At 46.7% G+C, this 12,896-nt stretch overlaps 1 protein-coding gene across 1 annotated transcript in view; it reads right to left on the bottom strand.

Moving 5' to 3' along the window:
• Ctnnd2 (catenin delta 2) overlaps positions 1-12,896 on the bottom strand; it is a 788,751-nt gene that overhangs the window by 336,578 nt on the left and 439,277 nt on the right. The window contains exons 6-7 of the mRNA XM_042695245.1: positions 12,536-12,708; positions 2,105-2,681 (exon numbers count right to left, since the gene is read on the bottom strand). Coding sequence (XP_042551179.1) covers positions 2,105-2,681; positions 12,536-12,708 — 750 coding nt within the window. The remainder of the gene's footprint in view (positions 1-2,104; positions 2,682-12,535; positions 12,709-12,896) is intronic.

The raw sequence follows: 12,896 nt of genomic DNA, 5'->3' as shown, positions 1-12,896 counted from the left end.
ACTCTTTGGTGGTACATGAATTATTTTCCACACCAAGTAGCACAAAGATAGGGCCAGAAAAGCCGTAAAACCACTGAAAAAGGAAGGAAAATGAAGACACGTGGAAATGTGCTGGTCAGCTAGAGCTCGCTTTCAGGTGAGAGAAGTCTTCTTATTCCCAACCAACCACACACACATATACACAAATATGCACATGCACACATACACACATGCATATATCCAATCCTTTGAAATGTCCACACAAGCTACTTGCACAACGCATTTACTCTGCAGCCTCTCCCTAGTCAATGAAATGAGGAGTTACATGGCACTTGGCTACTCTTTACCCCTCCCTCAACCTCTCCTCCAGATCCAAACATGTTCAGCCCCACACCATGCTCTACAATTTGAAGGTAGTGCAATACAACACCCCCCCCACACACACACACCCACACACACGTAACTAACGCATACAATCATTGGGAAGGAAGTATGTAGAATCTCAGACACTTCATTGATTTCTCCCACCAGGAAATGAATGGTCTTTTAGAATAAAGTCATTCCCAGAACCAGTTTCTCCTTTTCTCAAGGGTACTTGGGGTGGCTGACAGGGTGACAGGACTCTTAAGTCCATCACAGTGACCTTAAGTCCATCCCTCTTCTCTGACCTGATATTTTGTAAGCACATACAAAGTTTTGGTGCCTAGGTCTTGCTGGTTCTGAATACCTACAGTCAAGATATTTTGGGCTGGGTGCTGGTGGCTCACGCCTGTAATCCTAGCTACTCAGGAGGCTGAGATCTGAGGATCGAGGTTCAAAGCCAGCCCAGGCAAGAAAATCCGTGACACTCTTATCTCCAATAAGCCACCAGAAAACCGGAAGTAGTGTTGTGGCTCAAGTGGTAGAGTGCTAGCCTTGAGCTGAAGAACTGAGGGACAGTGACCAAGCCCAGAGTTCAGGCCCCATGACCCACCAAAAAAAAAAAAAAAAAGATATTTTAGTGCTTACACTAGCTTGGTATGATTGTCCCCTTCCAAAATTCTATTCTACAGAGAGCCACAGGTGAGAGGTGGTTTTCAGCTCAGTAAACTCATCTAGTATCATTTTATGAGCAGCCAGTCCCAGCCTGCGGCCAGCGAGACCAGCCCAGCCCATGCTGATTCCTGTGCTGAATTAGAGCCCCCTTGGCCACCTGCCTCGTGCCGGCAACAAGTTCCTTTTTTATCCTATTTATCTTCACAGTCATCTATTTGTGTCAAGAAAGGAAACATATGAACACAGCATCTGTTACTCGAGCGACACAATTACCAAATACTTCTATAAGGAAAAAAAACCGGCCATAAATTCCCATTCCTTGTCAGGTGTTTCAGGGGACAAAGCATTAGTCTTGCGATCACAGTGCCTAGTGTAAACCGGGCATATGGTGCCTCACAGCAGAGTCTCTGTGGCTCAGTCTGGCGTTTGATGGGCACAGCCACCAAAGGAATGTCACCTTGTGTGTGTGTGTGTTTGTGTGTGTGTGTGTGTGCAAATGGCTGGGAAAAGCAGTTTTCCTTTCCCCAGGCAACTCCCTCCCTCCTTACAATAAAACTGCTGACAAACTCGCTAGAAATTACTTTTCCAAAGCTACCGAAATGTCCTCCAGCTGAGGGTGGGATGGGAGCACATCCCTCTCTGTCTGTCTGTCTGTCTGCCTGTCTGGACAACTCAAGATGATCTTTCTACAGACACAACTGTGGCTACCGGCGGCTCTGCTTGGGGGAGGCAAAGCAACAGGTGCATGCGACTCTATGGCATTCGACTTGTCCTGGTGTTTGGAGGGTGTAGAGAGGGAAAGAGGGAGAGAAGAAGAGAGGGAGAGAGGGAGAGAAGAAGAGGGAGAGGGAGAAGGAGAGGGAGGGAGAGAGACAGGTGTCGACAGGCAGAGAGATCTGATTACAGCCAAAGACACCTGGGCCCAAAGACAGGCACGGCCATTTAAGGGAGTCCTGACTTTCTCCAATGTCCTGGTCCTGCAAAGACGAACACCCTACTGACGCCCGTCTGTCCGTCCGGGCTGCCCGGGCCCGCCCCGCGCGCCCCCCGCGCGCCCCCTTGCGCGCCCCGCGCCCCGCGCGCCCCTCACCTGCCAGGCTGCCCGGCCTCTGGAGGGTGGCGGTGGCGTACAGCTCCTGCGAGTGCTTGCCGTACGGCTCGGACGCGTGCACCAGGCGCTTGGTGGGCGACAGGGTGGCGTAGGTGCCGATGGTGGAGCTGAGCTGGTGGATGGGCGAGGAGGACAGGGCGGACTGCACGGTGGGGGGCGAGGTCACGCGCAGCGGGGACAGGCCGGCCGAGGACACGACGATGTTGATGGGCGAGCTGGTGCTGTAGGACTTGGCCAGGCGGCTGGGCGACTGCTTGGGCGAGGAGCCGCGCGGGGCGGCGTAGGCGGCGGCGCCCTCGGGGGCCGAGCCCCCGCGCTGCAGCTTGGTGGGCGAGCCGCCGGGGGGCGCGGCCAGCGGGGAGCCGCCGCGCGGGGGCGCGGGCAGCGTGGAGCTCGAGTAGTAGAGCGCGGCGGCGGCGGCGGCGGCGGCGGGCGGCGCGTCCGGCAGGTGGAAGGCGCTGCCCAGGCTGGGCGCGAACGGCTCCCGCGGCGGCGGCGGCGGCGGCGGCGGCGCGGGCTCGGCGCCCGCCAGGTGCCCGGCGCGGCTCGTCGTGCCCTGTGTCCGGAAGGGGCGAGGGGAGAAGGACACGCGCGCTTAGCGGGCCTGGGGGTGGGGCGGGGGGTTCGAACCGCGCCGACCCCCCTCCCGTCATCCTCCCGGAACACCGGGGTGGGGGGGATTCGAACCCGCGCCGACCTCCCCACCCCTCACCCCCACCTCCGTCATCCTCCCCGGACACCGGGAACCCCGGAACCCCCGGCCGGCTTGGAGACACGGGGGAAGGGTGATGCCTTCGCTAATTTAGAAGGTGTTTCCGGGACTTGTAAAGAATAGTTTTAACAGACCGCCCTGCGGGGCCCTCAGGCCTGTCTGGGCGTTGTCCAGATCTAGGGAAAACAACACAAGTGTCTGTGCACACACACACACACACACACACGGCACGCCCGGGATTTTACCAGACACACCCATAACCTCCCCAAGTGGCCAAGCTACAGACTTAGCCAGACGATGTCAAGAATAATTAATTACACGTCTTAGAATTATTCTGCTATTGCTATGTGGACTCTTCTAGAACAAGGAAAGTTTAAACAGGAGGGGGGGCGATGAAGGAGAGAAGTAAGCTTGCTTTTACCCCCCCCCCCCCATTCTAGAAGAATGAGCGAAAATGAAAAGTTTTAGCAGAAGGCCTCCCTTTCTAGACTTTTAACCTGGCCTCCTAGTCTTCCCGTGTCTGTCTGTCCTTCCCCTCTCTAGCTCACTTGCAAGACCCCCCCCCCCCCCAGCTGTGTCTCTCCACTCTAAGCCTGTTGGCCTCTCATTTATTTACAAGATCACAAAAGACCACGGGGGAGTGGGGGGGGGAAGATTCCAGAGACAGTTTGCATTCAAATGCAGCACAGCTTTGGCCAGCTTTTCTGGGCAGGAGTTGTCCAGTGTTCCTGGATCTCCGCGGGGAGCGAGAGGATTTTCTCCTTGTGAAGGGGAAGGGAATGGAGTTGTAAGTACACCCACTGAGAGAGAAGCTGCTTAGAAAAGGCTGGAAAGGAGGCTGCAGGTGGGGGTCAGGGAGCGAGGGGGTGAGGAGCTCAGTCAGCTCTGGAAAGTTTCATTCTGCCTCCCCACCCCTTGAGGATGGCAGGAAGCCCGTGCTAGGCTGGGCGCTCTCATCTGTGGGTCCACACACATTCACCTTGTCTCTGGGATCTCAGCATCTTCGGTTAGAACAGCTTGGTGTGAGGGAGAGAAATGCTTTGTGAAGAGACACTGTCCTACGCATGTGTGTTTATCTGTATGGCATATACTATTTATATATGACGGGGGTATATTTAATCTACTTTCACACGAACAGGATACATTTTAATCCACACTGCCACTATGTGCTCTGCAGGGGTAGTGAAAAGGAAAACGTCCTTCAATGCTGCCCTTCAGTGAGAGTCTCCAGGAACAGCAGGGTTTGATTCATAGAAGAGCCCGCAGGAATAGGTGTGGAATGAAAGAAGGCCTGGCTAATAAAGCTGGATCAGCAGAGGAGCTGTGGTTCAGGTGGTGGAGCACCAGACTTGAGCAAAAGACCCAACCAAGAATGCAAAGCCCTGAGTTCAAACTAAACAAAAATACCACTGGCTCAGAATACCAGTAGCTACTCAGGAGACTATGATCTGAGAATAACTGTTGGTAACCAGCCTGAGACTCTTATTATCAAATAACCACCAAAGAGCCAGAAGTGAAGCTATGGCTCAAGTGGTAGAAAACCAGCCAGAGTGAAAAAACTAAGGGACATGCTCAGACCCTGAGTTCAAGCTCTGGGACCAACACAAAAACCCAAAACCAACACCAAAAAGCTGGACTCCAGGCTTTGGCAGTGTGTGTGTGTAAGTTTGCAGACAAGCTGTAGAAAACTCCTGTATCTCCCTGATCCTCAAGGAGACAGTCAACTTCCATCCAAAGAAGCTCAGAGCTTCTTGCCCAGCAACTGTTCTGGGCTTTCCAAACCTAGCTGCATGGTAAAATGCCAGGAAAAAAAAATATATATATATACACATATATATATGTGTATATATATATATATAACTATATATGACTAATGTGAGTCCTCCACCAGCTGGTATGCCTCTCAGCAAACATTCCTTAGTGTCCATTCCTTAGTGTCTAACAAACTAGATACTTATTTGTATGCAAGTTTTAGATGAGTCAGGTTTGGAATACAGTACAGTTGTATATTTTATATTGTGTGTGTGTGTGTACTTGGTGGTACCTTGTGTATAACTGTAGAATGCATTTATACTTATTTTATAAAACTGTTTAAGGGGAGGGCATGTTTCCCAGGTGTGATAGAAATACAATGAATTGGGAAGTTGGACATGAAATACATCATTCCCAGCATTATTCCCACTGCCTAGCTGAGCTCCATGCACCAGTTCCCTGACTAACTCCGCAACCAGCTGTTTTCCACGCAGGAATGAGGCATGTGCTCTGGAGGGAGACGCAGCAGTTCTCTTCAATGAAATGTTTTACTCTGGACATTTCTTTGGAGCACTATCACTGTTGTCTTTGTGTTTGTGCAGCGTACTCTCCGGCTCACAAATACCACTGTTCTTTCTGGGAAGAAGGAGCCTCTGAGAATATAGTGCTCTTAGACCAGAAGGTACTACACACAGCTGCTTCCTGGTCTTTGTGCTAGATCTTCTGCCTAGGTCACTGGATGGTAGGGAAGGCATGGGGGGGAAATTCTTGGCATCTGATAAATTAGTTAATGCACATTCTTTGGGGATTTGGAGGTACAAACCAAACCAAACAAAGCAAAAAGGGGAAGAACCAGTAATGCTTACAGTCAGTTAACAAGAGACTTGAGAGCCAGCCACACTCAGGAATCATGGCTGTGGTCACAAGTTGCGTAAGCCATGTCACTAAGCAAAAGCAGATCCTTTAGAGCAGGTCCGTGATCTCTGGGAAGTCCTAGGAAAGCCTTTCAGACTTGCCAAGATTCCTGCACTAGTCAGCAAGGCCCTCCGCTGTGAGATAGAAGGGAGATTTGTCCTGCACGCTGGGCAACCAGGCCAATGACCTCAGGAATGGAGAACTGGAGCTGCTGGCTGGTGGCTTTCCAAAAGGTGATCTTAGTGGCTGGCCGTCAGCAGCGGTCTGGTCTCCCCTTCTCCGCTCCTCTCCTCCCCTTCTCCTGTGGTTACAATGCATAGGCAATCCCCACGCTAATAATGTCCCCCTTTGAAGACAGTGGTGGCCAGTGGTGGCTCAAGTCCATGGATCACAGAAGTGCTTCTGAGCAAGTATAGGGCCATAAAAGAAAAAGCTGGAGAGCACATTGCAAAGACAGGCAGTGTCTACCAGGGCAGAGCCTCAGAAGAACGTGGCCCTGAATTGGGTGAAGGGGGAGTTGGGCTGGTGTTGAAGAAATCCTCTCTCAACACCAGAGGCTATCGTGGTGACACAGTGGTGAGAGAGGTCAAGCAATTATGGACACATGGGTAAGAGGAAGGGGCCAGGATGGAAGGCAGAGCATTCTGATGACCTCTTGGAAGAAGGAGATTTCTAATATGACAAACCAGAGATGTGATTTTATAATGGCATCTCTGTGCTGTTATAATTATGATTTTTGAGAAATTGTTTTCCTTCCTTAGTAGAAGTTTCTCTAAAGTTTTCAAACTGAGTACAAATATAGTTCAGGCCATTTACTCTCACGACTTTGAAATGAGAACTCACCAGTTCCATAAATGTGAACTAGCATATTCAGGCATCAGCTACAATGTTCCTATTTGGAAACCTACATTCTCAAAGAAATTGTATCTCCTTTATTTATTCTCTGCAATGGAATGATTTGATTTTGTTTTTGCAAAACTACTATTGCTCACAGGATCTGGATAATTTCTCTTTTGTAATTGTCTTCAGAAGGAGTAACAGTATTTCACAGGAAACAACTGTTGGCTACTGTGAGAAAGATTTGATTTTGGAAATAGAGAAATAAAAGCATCGAGTGCTGGTCTAGTGATCTCCTTGAGGGCTTTGATTTTGGCAAAAAACAAAAAAGCAAAAACAACCCAAACTAATCTATAAACCAAGGGAAGAGTCAGCGTCTGCGTGCAGCTACCACTTTGTCTCTGAAGCCTTCATGGCTAGGATCGCTACTCTCAAGGAGGAAATGAAGGCCGGGTTTGCTGAAAGGTGATGCCCTTAACTCACTGAAAAACTAAGCACTTGGAAAGGATTCCTTTTCTCTCATGAGAATATCTCAAAAAGCCATAAGGACAACTTCCACACTGTAGATAACAATGCAGATCATCCTCAGTGCTCCCTCTTTGCCCAAGGTTGGGAGGGAGGGAGGAAAGGAAAGGAGGGAAGGGGGGAGGGTAAGAAAGCAATGACTCAAGAGAGGGCAAAAGAGACTCATCCTTGCCTTTGAAACAGGAGGCACATGGTGTTCATTTTCCCAGTCTTCAAAGTCATTAGTGCAAATATGGCATGCTCTATATTTGCAATCTTGGATGTGGATTTGTCCTTTCTCTTTAGCCTCCTTTTAATAAAAATGCTATTAGACTCATCACCTATAACCACTCTCTTAATTATTTTATATGGGAACATTTCTGTATTTCCCCATAGGAAAAAATGAGATTAGAAAATGAAAATCCATGGTATAAGCAATTTACACACATTTAGCTTTAAGTATGTAGAGTCTTCCCTTCCATCTTCCCTCCCTTCCCTTCTTTCCTTCCTTCCTTTCCATCCATTCTCTCCCTTCTCCTTTTTTATTCTCTCCCCCCCCCCCCCCCCCAAGTGCTGGTTGACGACAGTACTTTGCACTTGATCTATACCCTTGCCATTTTGGTTTTCAGATAAGATCTCATTAATTTTTCCTGGTCTGGCTCAAGACCCTCATAAGTAGCCAGGATTCCAGGCCTGTGCTCTGTCAGGAGGGCTTTCTTGGTGGCAACTCTTAAATAAGTCCTAGAGAAAACACTCTACGTATGTCTTTCGTCATAGCCTAGAGCTAACTTGGTATAATTTTAATAATCTAAACATTTGCACAGAAGGTGAAATGTTACAGTGTAACACAAACATACTTTCTCTGCAACAAGAAATGCCTCAATTGTTGGAACTAGGTTAAATATGCTTATAGTAGAAAGATAAAATAGAAAGAGGAGATTTTAAAGCAAAGCAAGGCATAAGGATTTACAATAGGCAATCATCTTAAAGCGCTCTGAAAAACAGGTTCTGCCATTTTCCCACAAACATGCCAAGGAAAATACATAAACTGACATAATTTCTTCGCTGAATGATGCATGATACATGCACTCTACCCTAAATTTATCCCTGTGATTTTGTGGTTTCACTGGAAAATGTTTTCTTAAAGGCAACTTCTTTCACAATCAAACAGGAGTGGCATCAGAGTACTTATCCTTATAGTCCTTTGTATTCTAAGATCAATACAGCAGGGATCAATGCAATCACTATCGATCAATACAACAGAGGTGAACACAGTAAGAATCAAATCCAACTGGGATCTCGCTCTTCTTTTGTACCTCATGCAGGTGCTAACACCATGCACAGAGCACCCAGCTCCTGGTCCTTTGCATCTAACAGACACGGACAACAGGCATTCTCCAATAAAGCAATGATCCAGTGTCCAGGAACACATTGCCTCTGGCACAAGCAAGCAGATGCTTATGTTATGATATAACATAAATGAAGAGTTGTAAGACTTACACGTTAGTGCAACATTAACTAGATAAGCCAAATCAAAAAGAATTGGCTATTTTGCTTTTCAAAAAAGCATAGTGCTTTCCCAGAATCTCTACTACTGTATGGTTTTATTTCTGAGAACTAGCAGGTGATTCTGTTTCCTGCAGCTGGTGGCCCAGGCCATTTCCTTAGGATGGCATTTCTGCCCACCCTTCATTTCTACGGCATGACATGCAAATGCCGTTCACCTCTTTTGGCTCCTGCACTACTTTCTAAGCATTGTGTCTACAGATGTCTTCTTGAATACTTCTTAGATATTCTGTTTCTTTGAGCTGCTGGTGACAGAATATTTTATGTTTAGACACAGGGAGAGACTCACCTTTCAAGAGTGATTCCTCAAAACTAGAGGGTTTTTATTTGATACTTTATATAATCTGATGATTTTACATGAGTGAAAGCAGGCAAAGCCTAGAGGAGAGCTAATGCTCTTCATCTCTACCCTACCTACCCACCTAAGCCATATTATTAAAGAGAAGTTGGATGGTGTTGGAGGAGCTTGACGACATTGGATGAACTCTGGGCCATTTACTGGGCATAGAGACATTAATTTTGCATGGCTATAGCTGTTGCACTGACACAACCTAAGGGAAGAAAGGAACGTACATGCAACTGTAGGACGTGTGGGACATGGTACGACAGAGCAGGTTTGAACATGTAAGGCAGGCTGTGTGTTTTTATTCTGTTCAGAATTCTTCACTAGCTTCTCATTTCACTGAGTGAAGATAAGAACCTAACGGTGACCAACTTGGTGTCCCATCACTTTGCAAAAGCCCAGTTCTGTTCTGGCCACACTCTCCTCCTTGGCATTAGGTGAACATGCCAGGCTGCCTTGTCAGGGGGCACTGTATTCACCAGCTCTCTCCTTCTTCTGTCTTTGTCTGCTCACCTAATGTCCCTCAGTGAGGTCCTGAAACATGTGATATCCTGTATTTTCTGCTGATGCCCTTGCTTTCCCTATTCTGTGTCTATTTCCTTCCCAGAGAAACCATCACCTTCTAATATGGCATACCATTTCACAGCATGGATTTTTTTTGAGTCTCTATCTCTGTTGCTAGATAGAACCTAAGTTCCCTGTGGACAGGGATTATGTCTATATAAATTCAATGTCCAACACATAGGCCTCTGACACCAATGGACAGACAATAAATAGCTAGAATGCATTGAAAAATTGCCCAGAGGTACAAAGTAATTGGAAGAGTAACTCCACTTTGAGCCAAACCAACATAGAGGTCAATGCTGACTTGGAGGAAGATGCAAGGGACAGAGCAGTATCTACAGAGAGACTTTGATAGGAGTGTGTGGCTTGGATGACCCTAGTTCTCAGGCTAGGGGAAAGGATTAACTGCATATCAACTCATGGCACTTCCTGGGCAACAATGACTTGTTGGTCTGGTGACACAGGGTGCATACTTGCTCTTCTCAAACTCGTCTTCATGAACTCAGCTTAGGGTCTGGGGAGATTTTTTTAAGAATCCTTGCTAAGGAATATGGTACCAACTTCTGTGGCTTGTAGGTTTACTCATGGATTGAGACAAGCAGGCAGTGTAGGTTTATATCCCAGGCCTGTCTTAGAACTGGTCTATGGGCACTCCATCAACACTTATTAATTTGGATAAACTAGAGGGTTTTTAAAATTGAGATTAAGATCTTAAGCTTTTATAATGCTTCTCTATAATTGCAATCAGACATGATTTCTGAGCTCCATAGAAAATTGTTTGCTTTACTTGAGAATTATGTGTTTTAGACAAAACAAGTATTTTTTTTTTTTTCTGTTGAGTGATGATTGAACTTACTTACTTGGTTTGGCATCTGTTAGCCATAATTTGATCTCCCCAGCTCCTATAGTACGTTATAGCCATAAGAAAATCTAAAAAATTGGATCCAGTCTTGAAGGAGAGATTTACGTATCATTCAAAATGTTTCCGAGTCTATGTCACCTGGGCTCTGAGAATCAGCTTGTTGAGGGGGCCAGGGGGGCTACTGCAGGGGCTGTGCGCCCTCCACTTCCACGGACACGGCAAAGAATGGAGAGAAATGAGTGGAGACAGGAATGCTGGGTTCCTGCCCTCAGCCTTCTCTGTCACCACTTTGAAGTCGCAGGTCCTACAGGTGTTCAGTAGAACAGGTCGTTCAAGTTACAGCACAGCTGCAGGTGATCATGGTATCAGTAACCAATAGCCACCAAACTAAAGAGTTCAGATATCCACCAGTGATCTGTCTACCAGCTGAGTGCACCTCCTGGTTTCTGCCCTGAGATCCATCCATCTATCCATGCACAGAGGGCGCCCGAGTAACTCTCCTCCAAGGAAGATGCTGTCCTGTATGTTCACTGTGATTGATGCCTCCAACCCTCAACGCTAACAACTCCCTCTGAAAGCTTGGAGAGCTATACGACTAGCAGAACTTTCTGATTTTAATGTGACACCTGGAACAGCCCTTTAGTCCAATGGGATGCTTTGTCATTCCCTTTCATACACCATCCTACAGCGCAGTGTCACAGAGGGCGAACGTCACAGGGCCACTAGTGGACAAGGCTGTTGTTGCCTGAAGAAAGCAGTCATACTTTAAAAAATACTGCTAGAACAATGCTTTCACTTTAATAATTGAAATGGAATGTTTCAGCTGATTCTTCAGCGATAATATCATATATTATCACATAATAGTATCACATGTTATATTATTATGTAATATCCATATTATGATCACAGGTCATAGTGACTTCCCCAGGCCATTCTAATGTCCCTCACAGGCATTTTTGGGTGCCATGTAGCTTGCTAGGTTCTACTCATAAAAACTTGAGATTCTGCCCTTAAGCAGTTTTGCTGGAAAAACTTACTGATGAAGAGCAATAGGAAATTAGTGATGGTGTGGGGACTGGCAGCTCATGCTGTAAAGCCTAGATTCTCAGGACTGAGAGCTGAGGATCATAGTTCAAAGCTGGCCTGGGCAGAAAAGTTTCCGAGAGTCTTCTCTCCAATTAACTACCAGAAAGCCAAAAGTGGAGCTGTGGCTCAAGTGGCACAGCATCTGCCTTGAGCAAGAAAAAGCTAAGAAGAAAGTGCTTGGGCCACGAGTTCAAGCCCCAGTACCAGTATAGACGGTAACAAAACCCAGGCATAGGTTGTGGGCTGGGTAAGGGTTCCTGGAGGAGACAATGCCTGATAAAGGCATAAGAAATCAAACTAAGCTCTTTGGCTAAAAGGGGGACTTGGTGGTTAATGGCTTCCTTTCCAGGAGCAAAAGCAAAAGCAGTGAGATTAAAAGTTATTTATACCACTAAAAATAAGTTTAAAATAGCATTGAACAAGATACATAGCTATTCAACATATTAACTCTTGTGGACTGATTGACAATACCTTGCAACCCCAAATCATCAAAATCAAAATATTATATATACATATGTATGTATGTGTGTATTATTTTACACACACACCCTACAGGTATATATTCATTCTCTACTCTCTGCTGCTGTCTCTGTCTCTCTGTTAGCTTTGGCTCCTTTTCACCATGGGCTGATGTTAACTGAATCTAATGAATTTGTGCAGTAGCAGGGAAGCTGTAAGAACAATCACAAGCCTTAGAGAAACAATTAAGGACACATTTCAAAATCAGACTTGACAAAGTGCAACTATTGCTAAACCAAACACAGTTATGTACAGAACAGTTTTGCATACTTGATTATGTATTTCTACCATGTTCCCTGATAGGATTAACCCCAAAGAATAATTGCAGAATTTCTTAGGAGGAAGAATGGTAATTTTCCAAGGTGCATACACACACACACACACACACACACACACACACACACACACACACACACACACACAGAGAATGGCTGTTCCAATGACATCACACCTAGACACAGATATGATAAGTAGCTGTCCGCTTGCATATTCAGGCAGGTAAATACATACAATATAGATATAACACGAGCGACCAACTCAGAGATTCCTAAACAGAATTTACTGTCCAGTGTTACTCTACAATCATAGTTAATGTTTCTTCCCTTCATTCACAGGACGAAAGGGGGGGCTCCTGTAAGTTCAAGGACGCACCCACACAAAGGCAGGTAGGATCGCCCTGTCCTTTAGACATCCCTGCTCCCCACCTGTTCCCATGGTGACCACCAGCACCACCCAGCAAATGGTACATACCTGGCTGAAGCTCTGACTGGCAGCCCGGGCCTGAGTGCTGCGGCCTGGGAGCTGTGAAGGGGCCGTGTCACCCAGGGCCAGGGTTTGGTTGCTATGGTAGCTGGCCGGATACTGGAAAGACCCTTCAGGTTTGGAATTGAGCTGAAGTGCACTCTGGGAGAGAAGGCTGGGCCCTGCGTTAAAAGTCATTTAGAGCAGTCAGTGACAGACTAGTGAAGCAGAAATGACATGTATTATTTATTGAGAGTAGCCTAGAATTATCACATGCACGTGATCCCAGCCAGCCATGCTTTGAATTCTGAGAACTAAAATGACCATATAATTTCGCTTCCAACTCTTTTAAATGAGACTCTCTGTGTGT

Source organism: Dipodomys spectabilis, unplaced genomic scaffold, assembly GCF_019054845.1.
Source record: "Dipodomys spectabilis isolate Male_0828 unplaced genomic scaffold, ASM1905484v1 ptg000179l, whole genome shotgun sequence".
Taxonomy (NCBI): Eukaryota; Metazoa; Chordata; class Mammalia; order Rodentia; family Heteromyidae; genus Dipodomys; species Dipodomys spectabilis.
This window is presented reverse-complemented; position numbering and strand designations above follow the sequence as displayed.